This window comes from Scyliorhinus torazame, chromosome 6 (genome assembly GCF_047496885.1).
Source record: "Scyliorhinus torazame isolate Kashiwa2021f chromosome 6, sScyTor2.1, whole genome shotgun sequence".
NCBI lineage: Eukaryota > Metazoa > Chordata > Chondrichthyes > Carcharhiniformes > Scyliorhinidae > Scyliorhinus > Scyliorhinus torazame.
In genome coordinates, this window is record NC_092712.1 from 73,143,408 (window position 1) to 73,162,430 (window position 19,023).

General features: G+C 46.9%; 1 protein-coding gene across 1 annotated transcript in view; it reads left to right on the plus strand.

Moving 5' to 3' along the window:
- The window catches only part of cul2 (cullin 2), a 90,915-nt gene that overhangs the window by 58,704 nt on the left and 13,188 nt on the right, over window positions 1-19,023 (plus strand). The window contains exons 9-14 of the mRNA XM_072508324.1: window positions 326-433; window positions 10,559-10,618; window positions 13,101-13,229; window positions 13,514-13,600; window positions 16,433-16,588; window positions 18,298-18,375. Coding sequence (XP_072364425.1) covers window positions 326-433; window positions 10,559-10,618; window positions 13,101-13,229; window positions 13,514-13,600; window positions 16,433-16,588; window positions 18,298-18,375 — 618 coding nt within the window. The remainder of the gene's footprint in view (window positions 1-325; window positions 434-10,558; window positions 10,619-13,100; window positions 13,230-13,513; window positions 13,601-16,432; window positions 16,589-18,297; window positions 18,376-19,023) is intronic.

Consider the following 19,023-nt stretch of genomic DNA (forward strand, 5'->3'; position numbering starts at 1 on the left):
ATTAGATGGATTGGCTATGATCAATGAGCGGGTTTATGGGGATAGGGCAGAGGAGTGGGCTAATGACCTTCTGCACTGGTATGGGACTCCCCAACTGAAAAAGAAAACAAGGGATGGAATCTGGGACTTTACTGGGCTGTTGCGAAATATGGTTCTCTGGATGTACAGCCATTAATGGAATTAGCATCGGTTTCTGTAAACCCAGTTGCCCCTTTCTGCCCAACATTCATTTCAAACTGGACGCCAGCCAGACAGATGGCTCTGCAGTCCAGATTAAGATTTCAGCTCGTCTCTCGGGATTAATCTTTTTTATCTTTTTGATCAGATGCCTACACAGTTTGTGGAATCTGTTCTTGAAGTTCACAGTAAATTTCTTCAACTCATCAGTTCAGTCCTTAATGGTGATCAGCATTTTATGAGTGCACTTGATAAGGTAAGTTACTTTACGTAAATCTGTACTTAAAAAAAAAAATTGCATCCCCTCCTCTTGTGAGCATTACGAGATCTGATATTGTAAAGTGTACACAATTTCTCTGATAGTTTAGAAAACTTAGATCAATGTTTTAAAATAATTCATTCATTTTTCAAAAAGATGACCCTAAGGGGCCTGATTTAGAATCCATTCTTAGTGAAATGAGCCAGTACATCTCTTGATAATGTTTTACGCTGTACTGTACCAAGTAGTAAATGGAGATGAGGAGCTTAAGAGTTGCTGCCTCTCACTTGAGTCAAGAAAGAACAAGGCCTTTCTGAAATTGCACAGAAAATAAAGCAGGAATCAAGAATTTTTAAAGCACTTTAGAATGTAAACTGTTTAACTTGGTAAATTCAATTACTGACAAGTGTAGTGTGGTGTAATGGTGCCATCTGTTGGTCAAATTCCAGAATGTTTTTTCTGTTGACTAAATCCAGCTCCTTCGGTTAAATCACAGATCATCTGAACTGCAAATGGCAATTTATTTTGTAAAATAATCCTGAATCTTCAGTTTCCGTTGCATTGTTCCTCCTGCCGGCAGGGTCCCATACATCATTAGATTTAGGTTTATTGTCATGTGTACCGACGATAAAATTGAAAAGTATAGTTCTGCGTACAGTCCAGACAGGTTGTCCCATACATGAAAAACCATAGGACATACGATAAGTACACAATGTAAATACATGGACATCGGGTGAAGCATATGGAGTATAGTGCTAACAGTAGTGAAGATGCGTAGAGAGATCAATTCAGTCCATAAGAGGGCCATTCAGGAGTCTGGAAACAGCGGGGGAAGAAGCTGATTTTGAATCTGTTAGTACATATTCTCAGACTTTTGTACCTTCTGCCAAATGGAAGAGGTTGGAAGAGAAAATAACCCGAGTGGGAGAGGTCTTTGCTGCCCACTTTCCCATGGCAATGGGAGGAGGAGACAGAGTCAGTGGATGGAAGGCGGGTTCACGTGATGGACTGGGCTGTGTTCACAATTCTCTGTAGTTTCTTATGGTCTTGGGCCGAGCAGTTGCCATGCCAGCATGTGATGCAGCCAGATAGGATGCTTTCTATGGGGCACCTGTAAAAGTTGGTATGAGTCAATGTGGACATGCCGAATTTCCTTAGTTTCCTGAGGAAGTATAGGCTCTGTTTTGCTTTCTTGATGGTAGCGTCGGCGTGGGTGGACCAGGACAGATTGTTGGTAATGTGTACACCTAGGAATTTGAAGCTCTCAACCATCTCCACCTCGGCTCCATTATGCAGACAGGGGTGGTGTACGACAATTCGCTTCCGGAAGTCGATGACCAGCTCCTTGGTTTGGTTGAGGGAGAGATTGTTGTCGTTACATCACACCACTAGGTTCTCTGTCTCTCTCCTGTACTCTGACTCATCCTTGTTCGGGATCCGACCCACTATGGTTGTGTCATCCGCAAATTTGGTGATGGGGTTAGAGCCAAATTTTGCCACACAGTTGTGTGTGTATGAGGAGTATAGAAGGGGGGTAAGTATGCAGCCTTGCACATTCTCCCTGTGTCTGCGTGGGTCTCACCCTCACAACCCAAATATGTGCAGGGTAGGTGGATTGGCTACGCTAAATTGCCCCTTAATTGGAAAATAGAGATTGGGTACTCTAAATTTAGTTTTAAAAAGGAAGACAAAAAAAGTATGCAGCCTTGTGGGGTCCCAGTATTGAGGATTATTGTGGAGGCGGTGTCGTTGTTTATCCTTACTGCTTGTGGTCCATGGGGCTGGAAGTAGAAGATCCAGTTACAAAGGGAGGAGACCAATAGCAGCGGGAGTAGTCAAGTCCAAGGTTTTGGAGTTTGGATATAAACTTGGCTGCATTACACACACGTTAGAATAATGTAATTTGGATGTTATGTTTGCATTCAAAATTGTTGTTAAAAATCACAAATGCTTACAAGGGCGAGAATGAGCCGGCTCTTTTAGGGGGTAGAAGATGCGTGTGAACGTTGCGGGGGAGGCCCCGCAAAACACGTTCATATGTTTTGGTCCTGTCCAAAGCTGGAGGATTACTGGAAGGAGGTGTTTAGGGTAATCTCTAAAGTGGTGCACGTGAAACTGGACCCGGGCCCTCGGGAGGCCATATTCGGGGTGTCGGACCAGCCGGGGTTGGAAACGGACGCGGAAGCAGATGTTGTCGTCTTTGCCTCATTGATCGCCCGAAGGCGGATACTGTTGGGGTGGAGATCAACCTCTCCACCCTGTGCCCTGGCGTGGCGGGGGGGACCTGCTGGAATTCTTGACGTTTGAAAAGGTCAAATTTGAACTGAGGGGAAGGATGGAGGGGTTCTACAATTCATGGGCGTTATTCATTCTGCACTTTCGAGAATTGGATCACATCGAACATTAGGGGGGCTGGTAGGGTTGGGGGGAGAGGGACTGTATATGTTAATGGTGACTATGGGTGATTCCTGATTCTTTTTTGTCATTTGTTTATGTTAACATGCGGGCTAATGTTTGGGGATTTGGTGGGAGGTTCGGATTGTTGTTATTGATATGGGGATTGACATTACATTCGTTACTGATTGTTGTTTATTGTTGGGTGTAAATCTGGGAGAAAATGTGAAAAAGGAGAATAAAAAAATATTTAATAAAGAAAATCACATGCCTTAATAAAATGTTTTTTTTTCAAAAAGAATAATGTAATTTAGTTGTGTACATCATTTACTCCATGTAGATTAATCTTAGTCAGACAGGTGAGGTGTACTGAGTGGAAGTTAGTTGTTGCCTGCCTTACAAGGAGGAGAAAATGTTGCCCAAAATCTCATGTGTTTTTGTGGTGGTTATGGATTGATAGTGGTAGAATCTAGGGAGCTGTTCACTTGCTCATCTTGTCCAAGTAAATGATCCATGACGCATAGGAGGAAGGAATAAATGACTAGTTGTTAAAAGGTGAAAAAAATCAATGTTGCTCGCTCTGTTCTCCGTTAGAAAGTCACTTGTCCATGCTCCTCGGGTACCTGTTCAACCTGAGAAGTATTTCATGATGAGAACTATCCTGCAATATCGCCACAATCTCTGTGTTTAACCACTGGCCTTGGCTCTGCTTGCTGAAAAATCAGGAACTTGCTGCCTGGGGAGTTAGGCAATGTAAGTACTTGACTTTCTGGCACATGGCATTAGAACACCAGGATGTAGGCATGACATGGTGTCGCTGTGGTTAGCACTGCTGTCTCACAGCGCTGAGGACCCAGGTTTGGTCCTGGTTCGAGTTACTGTTCGTGCGGCGTTTGCACATTCTCACCGTGTCTGCGTGGGTCTCACCCCCATAACCCATAAAGATGTGTAGGATTGGTGAATTGGCCATGTCAAATTGCCCCTTAATTGGATACTCTAAATTTGTATTTTCCAAAAAGAACACCAGGTTGTTGCACCTCTGGCTTGCTCCCCTACCCACCAGTTCTAACTTCAAGCCACACTGCGATTGAAGCGCTCCCAATTCAAGGCTGAAGCACGAGGACAATTTGTAAGATCACAGTCAGCCCACCAGCAGTACATTGCACACCCATTATTCAGCTGTGTGAATGTCTTTATTTCCACCAGGGTTAACAACCTGCACAACCTTTTTTGTTGAAGCAAATTTTGCAGTCCTTAGACGAGAGCAGTGTTTTTCAGCTTTTCTACCCAGTGTCTCTCTCAGTTAACTGAAGGGAAGGTCTTTTCTCAGCAATGCAATGCACTTGTAATCTGAATCTTTGAAGAGTACTGTACTAGTGTGATTTACTGTCCATTTGTATCCTTATGACCACAGAGTAAGGGATTTCTGGTTGCGGCTATGCGGAGCTAAGTCGCACATTCGGCGGCTCCCGCAAAAACGGACTTTTGGGCTCTTTTCAGGGCCCCCAACGGTACTTTTCAACGTTTCCTGGTGTGGGAAGGAGTCTACAACAGCTCCCCGTCAGTATATGGCTCCAACTAGGAGCGGGGCGACAAAAAAGGTGGTGGTGGACCCGAAGAAGGTGCGAGGGAAGAAGGACAAAATGGCGGTGGGCGGAGACCAGGCAGCATGGATGCAGTGGGCGGAAGAGCAGCAGGAGGATATCCAGCGCTGCTTCAGAGAGATTAAAACGGACCTGCTAGAGCGATGAAGGCGTCTATTGATAAGCTGCTGAAGACAGACGGCCCAGGGAGTGGCGATCCGCGAGGCTCGACAAACGATCTGACAATGAGGACGAGATCTTAGTTCTGGCGGTAAAGGTGGAGGCGCACGAGGTGCTCCACAAGAAATGGCAGGAGCGGTTCGAGGAGATGGAGAATCGGTCGAGGCGGAAGAATCTGCGGATTCTGGGCCTCCCGGAGGGGCTGGACATGGGGGCCTATGTGGTCACCATGTTGAACTCGCTGATGGGAGCGAGGTCCTTCCAGGGCCCCCTGGAGCTGGAAGGGGCCCATAGAGTGCTGGCGTGGAGGCTCAATGCTAACGAGCCTCTGCGGGCGGTGCTGGTGAGGTCCCATCGGTTCGCTGATCGGGAGTGCGTGCTCAGGTGGGCCAAGAAGGAGAGGAGCAGCAGGTGGGAGAACGCGGAGGTTTGGATATACCAGGACTGGAGTGCGGAGGTGGCGAAGAGGAGGGCCGGGTACAATCGAGCGAAGGCGATGCTGCACAGGAAGGGGGTGAAGTTTGGCATGTTGCAGCCGGCGCAACTGTGCGTTACCCACAAGGACCGGCACCATTATTTTGAGTCTCCGGAGGAGGCGTGGGCCTTTGTTCAGGCCGAGAAGTTGGACACAAATTGAGGGTCGGGACGGGCGATTGGGGACTGCGATTGATATGCTATGTTTATTTTTGTTTCGAGGGGAGGGGCCTTTGTATTGCTCAGGGTTTCTTTTTCTTTGCGTTTTTTCTCTTTTGGGTCAGTGAGGGTGGCTGGGGCGGGTTGGGCACTGTTTTGGTTGGGTTGGTCGGGGGGGGCCTCTTGGAGGTGAGATGGGGCCCCGCGGGGGAGGGGACCGAGCCTGTAAAAGGAGCTGCGTCAGAGGTGGCGGGGCCTGGTAGGTGGAAAGCGCGGGCTTTTTCCCGCGCTAAAGACTGGAGGGGTGGGGAAGCGAGCGTTGTTTCCCGCGCTTAGAACAGAAGGTGGATGGGGAGAGCCTATGGACGGGGCGGGAGAGGAGGGTGTGCCACACAATGGGAGGAGTCGAAGGAAAGGCGGGAGTGGCCGGGGGGTCAGCAGGAGTCAGCTGACTTGCGGAAGTGCAATGGGGGGAGTAAATCAGCTAGGATGGGTCCTAGCCCGGGGGGGGGGGGGGGGGGGGGGCGGGGGGTGTTCGAGTTGCTGCTGCTATGGTCAAGGAGGAGCTGGAGCAAGTGGGGGGGGTCGAGACGGGGGTATGCCGCTGTGGGAAACGGGCCGGGTGTAGGGTGCGGGCGCGTGGCTGGCCGAGGAGGGGTCATGGCTAGTCGGCAGGGGAGGGGGGCAGGTACCCCCCTGATCCGGCTGATAACCTGGAATGTAAGGGGACTGAATGGGCCGGTTAAGCGGACCCGCGTGTTCGCGCACCTGAAGGGGCTCAAGGCGGATGTGGTTATGCTTCAGGAGACACACCTGAAGGTGGCAGACCAGGTAAGATTGAGGAAAGGGTGGGTAGGTCAGGTGTTTCACTCGGGGCTGGATGCCAAAAATCGAGGGGTGGCGCTCTTGGTGGGAAAGAAGGTGTCGTTTAAGGCATCGAGCATTGCGGCAGATAATGGCGGCAGGTACATAATGGTAAGTGGTAAGTTGGAGGGAGAGAGGGTGGTACTGGTCAATGTGTATGCTCCGAACTGGGACGATGCGGGTTTTATGCGGCGTATGTTGGGTCGGATCCCAGACTTGGAAGTGGGGGGCCTGATAATGGGGGGAGACTTTAACACGGTGCTGGATCCGGCACTGGATCGCTCCAGGTCTAGGACGGGTAGGAAGCTGGCGGCGGCTAGAGTGCTGAGGGGGTTTATGAACCAGATAGGAGGGGTGAACCCTTGGAGATTTGCAAGGCCGGGGGCTAGGGAATTTTCATTCTTCTCACATGTCCATAAGGCTTATTCCCGAATCGACTTTTTCATCTTGAGTAGGGCGTTGATAGCGAGAGTAGAGGATACTGAGTATTCGGCAATAGCCATTTCGGACCACGCCCCGCATTGGGTGGACTTGGAGATGGGGGTGGAGAGGGACCAGCGCCTGCTGTGGCGTTTGGAGGTGGGGCTGTTGGCGGACGAGGAGGTGAGCGAGCGGGTCCGAGGAAGCATAGAGAGGTACCTTGAGACGAATGACAACGGGGAGGTCCGAGTGGGGATGGTATGGGAGGCACTGAAGGCGGTGGTGAGGGGAGAGCTGATCTCCATTAGGGCCCACAAGGAGCGGGGGGGAGAGGGAGAAGCTTGTGGGGGAGATGGTGAGGGTAGACAGGAGGTATGCGGAGGAGCCTGAGGAAGGATTGTTGAGGAAGAGGCGTAGCCTCCAGGCCGAATTCGACCTGGTGACCACCAGGAAGGCGGAGGTGCAGTGGAGGAAGGCCCAGGGGGCGATTTACGAGTATGGGGAAAAGGCAAGCCGGATGCTAGCGCATCAGCTTCAGAAGCGGGACGCAGCTAGGGAGATCGGGGGAGTTAAGGACAGGGGAGGGAGTGTGGTGCGGAGTGGAGCTGGCATCAATGGGGTCTTTAGGGACTTCTACGAGGAATTGTACCGATCCGAGCACCCACGGGAGGAGGGAGGGATGGACCGCTTCCTGGACCAATTGAGGTTTCCAAAGGTGGAAGAAGGACTGATGGCGGGATTGGGGGCCCCGATTGGGCTGGAGGAGCTGATCAAAGGGATAGGAAGCATGCAGGCAGGGAAGGCACCGGGGCCAGATGGTTTCCCGGTCGAATTCTACAAAAAATATATGGACCTGTTGGACCCGCTGTTAGTTAGGACCTTCAATGAGACAAGAGAGGGGGGGCTTTGCCCCCGACGATGTCCCGGGCACTGATCTCCTTGATCCTGAAGTGGGACAAGGATCCCCTGCAGTGTGGGTCTGACAGACCGATTTCCTTGCTAAATGTAGATGCCAAGGTGCTGGCGAAGGTCTTAGCCATGAGGATTGTGTGCTGCAGATCATCCATGAAGACCAGACGGGGTTTGTGAAGGGGAGGCAGTTGAACGTGAATTTGCGGAGGCTTTTGAACGTTATCATGATGCCGGCGAGGGAGGGGGAGGCGGAGATCGTGGTGGCGATGGACGCTGTGAAAGCCTTCGATAGGGTAGAGTGGGGGTCCTTGTGGGAGGTGCTGAAGAGGTTCGGGTTAGGGGAGGGGTTTGTCAGGTGGGTTAGGCTGTTGTATGAGGTCCCGATGGCGAGTGTGGCCACAAACAGGAGGAGGTCCGAGTACTTTTGGTTGCACCGAGGGACGAGACAGGAGTGTCCCCCGTCCCCCCTGCTCTTTGCACTGACGATTGAACCCCTGGCTATGGTACTGAGGGAGTCAAGGAACTGGAGGGGGTTGGTGCGTGGTGGGGAGGAGCATAGGGTGTCACTTTATGCGGACGACCTGCTGCTGTATGTGGCGGACCCAGTGGGAGGAATGCCGGAAGTAATGAGGATTCTTAGGGAATTCAGGGACTTTTCGGGGTACAAGCTCAACATGGGGAAGAGCGAGCTGTTCGTAGTTCATCCAGGGGATCAGGAGAGGAGGATTGGCGAGCTCCCACTAAAAAAGGCGGAGAGGAGCTTCAGGTATCTGGGAGTCCAGGTGGCCAGGAGCTGGGGGGCCCTGCGTAGGCTTAATTTTACAAGACTGGTGGAGCAAATGGAGGAGGAGTTCAAGAGGTGGGACGCGTTGCCGCTGTCCTTGGCGGGTAGGGTGCAGTCAGTCAAAATGACGGTGCTCCCAAGGTGTTTGTTCCTGTTCCAGTGTCTCCCCGTGTTTATCCCGAAGGCTTTTTTCAGGCGGGTTAACAGGAGTATAATGGGGTTTGTGTGGGCGCGAGGGACTCCGAGGGTGAGAAGGGTGTTCCTGGAGCGGAGTAGAGCTAGGGGGGGGGCTGGCACTGCCCAACCTCTGTGGATACTACTGGGCCGCCAATGCGACAATGGTGCGCAAGTGGGTGATGGAGGGGGAGGGGGCTGCATGGAAGAGGCTGGAGACGGCGTCTTGTGTGGGTACGAGTCTGGGGGCGCTGGCAACGGCGCCGCTGCCGCTCCCTCCAAGGAGGTATACCACGAGCCCGGTGGTGGTGGCTGCCCTCAAAATTTGGGAGCAGTGGAGGCGGCACAGGGGGGAAGTGGGGGGCTCGGTGGGGACCCCATTACGGGGGAACCACCGGTTCGCCCCAGGGGGAACAGGTGGAGGGTTTTCAGGGTGGCACAGGGCAGGGATACGAAAGCTGGGGGACCTGTTTGTGGACGGGAAGTTCGCGAGCCTGGGTGAGCTGGAGGAGAAGTACGGGCTCCCCCCCGGGGAACACCTTCAGGTACTTACAGGTAAGGGCGTTTGCCAGACGGCAGGTGGTGGAATTCCCGCGGCTACGGCCACACAGTACAGGACAGGGTGCTCTCGGGGGGGTGGGTGGGAGTGGGGAAGATCTCGGAAACTTACCAGATGATGCAGGAGGAGGAGGAGGCCTCGGTGGTGGAGGTAAAAGGTAAGTGGGAGGAGGAGTTGGGAGAGGAAATTGAGGAAGGGGCGTGGGCAGATGCCCTGGGGAGGGTGAACTCTTCCTCATCGTGTGCGAGGCTCAGCCTCATACAGTTTAAGGTGCTGCAAGGGCACACATGACCGGGACAAGGATGAGTCGGTTTTTTTGGGGTGAGGACAGGTATGTTAGGTGCTCAGGGAGCCCAACAAACCACACCCATATGTTCTGGGCATGCCCAGCGCTGGAGTAATTTTGGAAGGGCGTTGCGAGGACGGTGTCGAGGGTGGTAGGATCCAGGGTCAAGCCAGGCTGGGGGCTCGCAGTATTTGGGGTGGCAGAGGAGCCGGGAGTGCAGGAGGCGAAAGAGGCCGGAATTCTGGCCTTTGCGTCCCTGGTAGCCTGGCGAAGGATTCTTCTTCAGTGGAAGGATGCGAGGGCCAAGCGTGAAATCCTGGATCAACGATATGGCGGGGTTTATTAAGTTGGAGAGGGTGAAATCCGCCTTGAGAGGGTCGGTACAAGGGTGCTTTAGGCGGTGGCAACCGTTCTTAGACTTCCTGGCAGAGCGGTAGACATTGGTCAATGGCAGCAACAACTCGGGAGCGGGGGGGGTGGTCACTTTATTTTTTTGTTTCTGTTATTTACACTGGAGGGTCTGAGGGGGTGTATATACTTGTTGTATTAAGTCGGGGTGTTAATGTTAATTTATTATTTATGTACAGGGGGTGGGTATGGAGGGTTGTTTATCTGGACTGTGTTTTGTACTTAACCCTGTTGGGTTTCTTTTTCATTTTGTTATTGATATTTTATGAAAACCTTTAATAAAAATTATTTATAAAAAAAAAAATGACCACAGAGTAAGATAGCATGTTTTGGTTAGCACTGCTGCTTCATGGCGCCGAGGACCCCGGATCGATCCCAGCTCCGGGTCACTATCCGTTTGGAGTTTGTATATTCTCCCCTGGTCTCTGTGGTTCTCACCCTCACAACCCAAAAGGATGTGCAGGGTAGGTGAATTGCCACACTAAATTGCCCCTTAATTGGAAAACAAGAATTGGGTACTCTAAATTTTAAAAAAATTCACAGCAGTTAGTGCGGTGAGCTTGCACGCACCATCTCCAGACTGCCGAAATTAATTCCATGTAACTTTCTTCCAACCTACAATGTGGCAGAAGACATTTTCTCTCTTAGAATGAATTAGATTTAGATTCTGTCCCATGAGGTGAAAGAGCAGGGTACTTACCCCAGTGTACCCTTTAGCAAGGTCTTTTTGAGGATGAATGAGAAGGCCAACTTTCCCTTTATTTTCCACCCCTCCCCAATACATCAGATTTTCTTCCCCCTGCGTTCCCCTTCTGTGTGCTGTTTCTGAAAACTTATTCAGCGTTGTTGTAATCCAATTGAAAATTAGAACAATGAAAAATGATAGAGTTGCCATCTGTTTGAGAGGTTGTTTTTTTTCTTATAGGCCCTAACATCAGTAGTAAACTATAGAGAGCCCAAATCTTCCTGCAAGGCTCCAGAGTTGGTAAGTATGGCAAGCATAAATGTGCAATATTTCTGTCCTCTTCGCACACTGACATTGAATGAATTCATTTCATGTTCTGGACCAATATTGACAAATTGAGTATGCTGATCTATCTTGTAAACAGACTGGTCAAAAAGTAAAAGACTAAACACCAAAGTTTCTGGAAATCTGAAATAAAACCAGAAAGTACCAGAAACATTCAGCAAGTCAGGTAGCATCTGTGGAGAAAGAAGGTCATTTAACAAATCAGTTGGGGATCCTTCTCTAAGCTCCATCAATTTCTATTTTTGTTTCTTTCAAAGCACACTGAACGTCACTTTTTCCAGTCCCCAAGATCGACTTAGATTTCAATTAAGCCTGAATTTACATTGGGCCTCCTAGTGCTTTCATGGTTTAAAAGCACAATTTTACTTCACGCGCATGACCAAGTACTTTTTAAATGCAGTGAGTGTTTTGGGCTGGGCCACCCTTTCGAGCATTGAATTCCAGACCACCATCTCTGTCCAGGCAAAAAGGTTTTCCTCAACTTTCCTCTAATCGTTCTACTAATTACTTTAAGTCTATGCCCCCTGGTTATTGACCTCTCTGGTAAAGAAAATAGGTCCTTCCAATCCAGTAGGCTGCTCATAATTTTACACACGTCAGTCAAGGCCACATAGACAGATTTCCTGCCGTAATCTCTTTCTCGAGACAATTTCTGATGGCTACTTATTTCAGAGATGAGGATAGGACCACAGAACTGTGGCCTTTGTCCTCAACCTGAGAGAGTCATAAATGTTTACAGCATGGAAACAAGGCCTTTGGCCCGGCTTGACCATGCTGCCCAATTTCTATCACTAAACTAGTCCCACTTGCCCGCATTTAGCCCATATCCCTCTATACCCACCCTGCCCATGTAACTGTCTAAACTTTTTTTAAAGGAAAAAATTGTACCCGCCTCTACCACTGCCTCTGGTAGCTTGTTCCAGATGCTCACCACCCTCTGTGTGAAAACATTTCCCCTCTGGTCCCTTTTGTATCTCTCCCCTCTCACCTTAAACCTATGCCCTCTAGTTCTAGACTCCTCTACCTTTGGGAAAAGATGTTGACTATCTACCTTGTATATGCCCCTCATTATTTGATAGACCTCTATAAGATCACCCTGAAGCCTCCTACGCTCCAGGGAAAAAAAGGCCCAGCCTATCCAGCCTCTCCTCATAGCTCAGACCATCAAGTCCTGTCTTCTGCACTCTTTCTAGTTTACAATATCCTTCCTATAATAGGGTGACCAGAACTGAACACAGTATTCCATGTGTGGTCTTACTAATGTTACAACTTCAACAAGACGTCCCAATTCCTGTATTCAATATTCTGACCAATAAAACCTAGCATGCTGAATGCCTTCTTCACCACCTGGCCCTACTGCGACTACACCTTCAAGGAGCTATGAACCTGTACCCCTAGATCTCTTTGTTCTGTAACTCTGCCCAACCCCCTACCATTAACTGAGTAGGTCCTGTCCTGATTTGATCTACCAAAATGTATTTCCTCACATTTATCCAAATTAAACTCCATCTGCCGTTCATCAGCCCACTGGCCCAATTGGTCAAGATCCTGTTGCAATCTTCTATAACCTTCTTCACTATCCACTATGCCACCAATCTTGGCGTCATCTGCAAACTTACTAACCATGCCCCCTACATTCTCATCCAAATCATTAATATATACAACAAATAACAGTGGATCCAGCGCCGCTCCCTGAGGAACACCGCTGGTCACAGGCCTCCAGTTTGAAAAACAACCCTCCACAACCACCCCTTTGGCTTTGGTCGCCAAGCGAGAGGGTATCTCGTTGAGGTATATAAGATAATAAAATGTATTAACAAAGTAAACGTAGAGCGGATGCTTCTTGTGGGGTAATCTAGAACGAGAGGTCATAGCTTTAGGATAAGGGGTCGCAGATTTTAAATGGAGATGAGGTGAAATTACTTCTCTCAAAGGTTTGTGGAGCTGGAGAATTCACTACCCCAGAGTGTGATGGATGCCAGGATGTTGATTAAATTTAAGGAGGAGATGGATAGATTTTTAATTAGTAATGGATTGAAGGGCTATGAAGAATGGGCAAGAAAGTGGAGTTGAGATCTGCTATGACTGTATTGAATGGCGGAGCGGGCTCAAGGAGCTGAATTGCCTGCTCCTGCTCCTAGTTCTTATGTTGTTTGACTCACGAGAATATGCATTTGCAGAAGTTAACAATGGGCTGACATTGCCTAGAAATGGAAAATGGATTGGATGGATGGATTGAACCTCTACCTTCAGAGTAGAAGAGGAAAGAAATGGAGATGAGATCTGAATCTCTTCGTTTCCTCGAACTTGAGTTTAAAAAACATAATAATGTGGATGGAACCAAATGAATGCGAAAAAATTAAAATTGCAAATCAGTGATGATTATTTGATCCCTGTTGGAAAAATAATAGGTATTTGAATCAAATTTTTGTTGCAGCTAGCTAAATACTGTGACAATCTATTAAAGAAGTCAGCAAAAGGAATGACTGAAAATGAAGTTGAGGACAAACTGACCAGCTTCATCACAGTCTTCAAGTACATTGATGATAAAGACGTCTTTCAGAAGGTAAAGAGCAGTTCTCTTTGATTATTGCAGAACTAGGCAGCATTTGGGGGAAAATGGCCATTCTTTTAGCTTGAGCTTCTTTGATTACGTCAAAGATATTGTAATTATGTGAAGAAACTATACTTTCCTTAAGTAGTGGATCATTAAACATACATGGTGAAGCCATGTGATCACAATAGCTCTCCAAAGCGATTGAATGTAATTCCTGGTATGTAATTTCTCACATCTGCATTCTGGTGTCACTCTGAATCCAAGCTTTCTATATACTTTTTCTCCAACCTCAGTTCTATGCCAGAATGTTGGCGAAGCGATTGATACACGGTCTTTCTATGTCTATGGATTCTGAAGAAGCTATGATCAATAAGCTCAAGGTTCGTAACATGTCTTTAAGAATAAATAAAAGCATGACTCAGAATTTAGTAGGAGTGTTTGATAGACTGTTACAACTCTTCATAGAAAATAGAAAATTACAGCGCAGTACAGGCCCTTCGGCCCTCGGTGGTGCGCCGACATCATGAAGTACAAGAATCAGTTAATTATCGCTAGTTTTTCAATAAACTATTCCCCGGCCTTTTGATACCCGCCCTATGTCAACTTTGAAACCCTCCGTCCATCTTGCCCAGAACAAATCTATGACTATGCCGTATCGTGGTCCAGACTGAGGCCCCTTCCTCCCTCCTTTGCCTTCTCCACTGACCCCAAGTTTAGTCCTTTTCAAATCCGGTCTGTAAATGTACAAAGCACATAATTACGAGTTTAGTAACTAACCTAAAGCAGATGATGGTACTTTTTAGTACTTCTTAAAATGGAGTTTATCTTTCTCCAGTGGGGAGGGAAGCCTGTGAATTCTGAAGTGTAACCATTACCATCTGCAAAGTCATTATGTATATTGAATAATAAAATGGTGCAGAACGGTGATTAATTTAACCATAGGCCCTAAAGATTGTACTTTCCCCTAATTTAAGTTGTAAACTGACATTTTGAGAGATTATCCCTTAAATGCTAGCACGGTTATTGTTATTCTAACTTTGAATTTAATTTTGCAGCACGGTACAAATCAAATTATAAATTTAAAAAAATAAAATGCTGGATAAATGCAGCAGGTGTCTGTGGAAAGACTGAGGGCCAGATTCTCCACCTCATGCTGCCGGTCGCGGAATAACCTGGGAGGCACAGACTACAGTGTCCGGGGGGGGTGGAGACGGGACAGATGCTCCGGCCACCCGCTGGCATCAGGATTGAGGTTCGCACTTACCAGGCTGGGCACCATATTCTCCTTTTGGGCCCAGAATCACATGGGCGAGAATTATTGTTGGTCCTGACAAACATGGCCCTGATGCGGTGGACCTTGCAGTGGGCCCTTTAAGGTAGTTGCCTTCAAAGTCCATTGGAGGGTCACCTCCCACCCCCACCAGGCAGTCCCCAATTACCTCCCCTAAATACAGACAACCTCCCATAGAGATCCCCTAAATATGGAGACCCATGTCTGGAAGCTAGAGAGCAGTCCAGACAGATGCAGTGAAAAAAATCACTAATTTAAAACTTTAAAACTCCCCTGGGCAACACACCTGCTGGCTCAGACACAGGAAGCAGTACCTGCCAATTCCTGGATAGATTTTTGAACAGTAACGGAATTCAGGGTTGTGGTGAGTGGGCGGGTTTCATAGAATCATAGAATTTACAGTGCAGAAGGAGGCCATTCAGCCCATCGGGTCTGCACCAGCCCTTGGAAAGAGCACCCTACTTATCCTCACACATCCACTCTAACCCAGTAACCCCACCTAACCTTTTGGACACTAAGGGGCAATTTAGCATGGCCAATCCACCTAACCTGCATATCTTTGGACTGTGGGAGGAAACCAGAGAACCCGGAGGAAACCCACGCAGACGCGGGAGAACGTACGGACTCCGCACAGGCGGTGACCCAAGATGGGAATCAAACCTGGGACCCTGGCGCTGTGAAGCAACAGTGCGAACCACTGAGGAGCTGAATCCACAAAAAGACCAGCCATGATCTTATTAGATTGTGATGCGGGGGGGGACTTCGCTATCAGGCTGCCCAAAATGGCAGCCCGATAGCGGGATTCCCTAGCGGCATCCTTCCATCCAAAAATTTGCATGGCTAAGGATTGGGAATCGCTTCCTGATTTGCGCTGCCGCTTCAGATGCAATTCAGCATATTCAGAACATAGTCTCCCAAATGGGAAATCTCAGCCAGAGTTAACATTACGAATCCGTATGACTTTTCTTCAGAGCTTTTATTACAAATATACAATTGTCTGACTGCAAAAATTAGAGCAAGGATTTACAACTTGCTTAAATCTGTGAAATGTGGAAAAAGTGAATATGATTCAGAATGGTAAATCCTTTCAACACTTCAATTTGATGTTCTGAAAGTAGACAAATATTGTTTGGAAAACTATTGGTGAGTTAGGTATTTAAGATTCTTTGCTTGCACTAAATTTGCCTTCAGAGTTATATACCATATTTCTTTTTAGTATTTTCATGGCTTAGATAATAAATTATCTGCAAAGTTCAATGTTTTTACAAAAGAGGGCCAATAGCTACTTATTTTAGTGTATTGCAATCAAAGAAAATTGTTAAATATACTGGTGTTATGAAGGTTTAAATTATTTTTAAAATCAAGGTGAATTTGTCGGCAGGAATTTTCAGATGGCGTGGTTTCGCGCCCCACCACCCAGGGGAATGCATCTCCACCGATCACAGCAGCCCTGCAACTATTTAACATTTTGACAAGTGTTAATTTGCTGGAGACTTGACTCCCACCCCAAACCTCAGGAGAAAGTCTCCCCTCCAAGAGCTGCTGACCAGCCTGATTGGCCAGCAGCTTTGTAGTCCCAGCAGAGCCAGCAGCAACAATGGCCCGAATACAATCAGTCCTCAGATTCTAAGCACTGAGAGGTAAGGAACAGGCAAATTGTCTCACGGAAGGAGACTGAGCAGGGTTGGGGTCTTGATAGTGAGGCTGTGGGGGCCCTTGATGAAGGCCCCTTTCCTGACCAAGGACTGAGCAGGGTGACCTGCTGGCAACCATCCCCCACCAAACCACCACTAAAATTTCTGCCCGATGTCTTTGCAAATGTCTTTTTAAAAATACTCTTATGGTTGTGATAGCAGACTGCTTTGAGGTGAGTGATATTTTTCTACACGATAATAAAAGTGGTTATTTTTTTTCTATGCAGCAAGCCTGTGGATACGAGTTCACCAGCAAGCTTCACAGGATGTACACTGATATGAATGTCAGTGCTGACCTAAACAACAAATTTACTGCCACTTTTTTAAGGCAACAGGACACTGTAATAGATCTTGGAATCAGTTTTCAGATCTATGTGCTTCAGGTAGGTTGGATCACTGATGAACTCTAATCAAGCACTCTAGCCCTCACTTGGTCCTTTTCTAATTATAAGTATAAAGCCAATACTAGTGATTCCTGAACAGAGAAAGCATAAGAAACCCGTTCAAATGTATCCTCATGCACGTTTGTGAAGCAAGGTTTCCCATGGCATGTTTCAAGAAGTTTGCTCAATGCCACAGCTAAAGACTTGCAGAAGGCACATGTGCAGTTACAGGTATTACTGCAGTTGCAATACTGTGGTGAAGATTTTTGTGACATGACATGCATTATTTTGAAAGCTTTCTGAAAAGTCTGTTCCGTTAAACACTGTATTAGTTGGAAATGTTAATTGCATAACTTTGTCAGCACTATATTTAGTAAATGCTTGTAAAGTGGTATGTTTAGGATTATTTTGGTTAGATTACCACCGTACAAATGAGGTGTTACCTTTTAAGGTTTCCTATTCAGCTCAGTTTAGTTGTGCTCGAATGCATTCACTTATGAAGCTAGCAATTGCTTGATTTAATTTTAAATTGACAACTTCAGCTTTTTACAAACTCGTTCCAACCCTTACAAAAGTACGTTTTTAACCCCGTTCACTTGTATATTAAGACACATGAGCCCCTGTGTGATCAAACAGATTGCAACCTGGCATACGGGTGCTACCCAAAGGGACATCAAATACTGATTGCCAACTCATGGTATAGAAACCTCTCCTCTGCCACTAAAATTGGCCAGCAGCCAGCTTTGTTTCTTGGTTGAAGATGTATAGACACCAATTAGCAGATAACATACTTTGTAAAAGATTAACCGAAAGCAGAAAGTTTACCACTTTCTGGAGGAAGGGGCAGAGAATGACAATTGAATAAATTGAGGGAACTCTTGCATTATTCAGCATTTTATAACTATGAGTAATATCCCAGGTGATACTGGTGATTTTTGCCCTCAAGTTAGTTTCAGATCTCATTAATACTAATTGGTATTGGTTTCATTTTCTTTCAAAGATAAATCTTCGTCAAATTGCATTGATGTGAAAATGAATTATTTAGCCTTCCTCGTCAATGTCTATATGGTTGATATTTTCAGGAGATCGTGAGTTTGGTATTCTGGCTAATTGGTTAATAGCTATACATACAATTGTCGAGGTGACAGGCCACTGATTCAGGGAATGTATGGTATCAAAACCTTTTGTCATATATAACGAAGACAATCCAAAGAGCTACAAGGCTATGATGTAGTACCAAGAAGATTAAGTTATAAGAAAAGCTGAGGTTTGTCAGCCTTTTAAGTAGCACTTGAGCAGATATCTCAGATGTATATAGGATGGTAAGTAGTTTTTTTTAAATGAATTAAAAGTAATCTTCCGACTGTAGAACAAAGAGCAATTATTTAAAGTGTCGTAAAGCATGTTTAGGACTGATGCCGCAACGTTGTTATGCACATACTGAAATCGACATCTGGGTTGGGTAGGAGAGTTATTTGAAAGGTTGGTTACTGTGAAGGGAGCTACAGTCTTTCTGGTTGGATGACTTATGATCTGAATGGCTTTCCTCATCTCTGTCTATATATGAAGTCATTACTACTACATTTGTAAATTTTGACCCATAATACTGAATAGAAGTAAGTCGTCCGTTTTAAGCATTTTACATTAATCTAAAATTTGGCATTTTCTTCTCTTTTTGAAACCTAATTTTATGATTTTAATTATTTTAGGCTGGTGCGTGGCCGCTAACTCAAGCACCTTCATCAACGTTTGCCATTCCACAAGAGCTGGAAAAGAGTGTACAGATGGTAGGTTAGTAGGTGGTGCTTCCTTTGAAATTTAAGGATGAAGTTAAATTGACACATTTTGCATACTAATAATTCTCCTTTATGATTCTTCATGCAATTTTAAGTCTGTAACATATGGCTGGCTTATCCCATTAAGGCCACTGCTTTAAATAGGTCAGACATGACGGGGTGTTGTGAAAGTAAACTTGTGGGCAGCACGACGGCACAGTGGTTAGCACTGCTGCCTACGGCGCTGAGGACCCAGGTTCGAATCCCGGCTCTGGGTCACTGTCCGTGTGGAGTTTGCACACTCTCCCCGTGTCTGCGTGGGTTTCACCCCCACAACCCCAAACATGTGCAGGGTAGGTGGATTGATCACTCTAAATTGTCCCTTAATTGGAAAAATATATAATTGGATATTCTAAATTTATGAGAAGAAAAACAAAAGTGAAAGTAAACTGGCTGAGTTTCTGCAGTGTGTCCTGGACATCGCACATGCTGGCACCTCTGGTGTGTCAGTAGAGGGTGAGTACACATTGACGCCAGTACCAGTGACATTGCTGGTATCTAGACATGGATTCTGTAGCCCTGGTATTAAAATGGCTGATTCAGATAAGTTTCTGGTGACACCAAAATATTCATGGTGGGGGTAACCAACAATGTTTGACT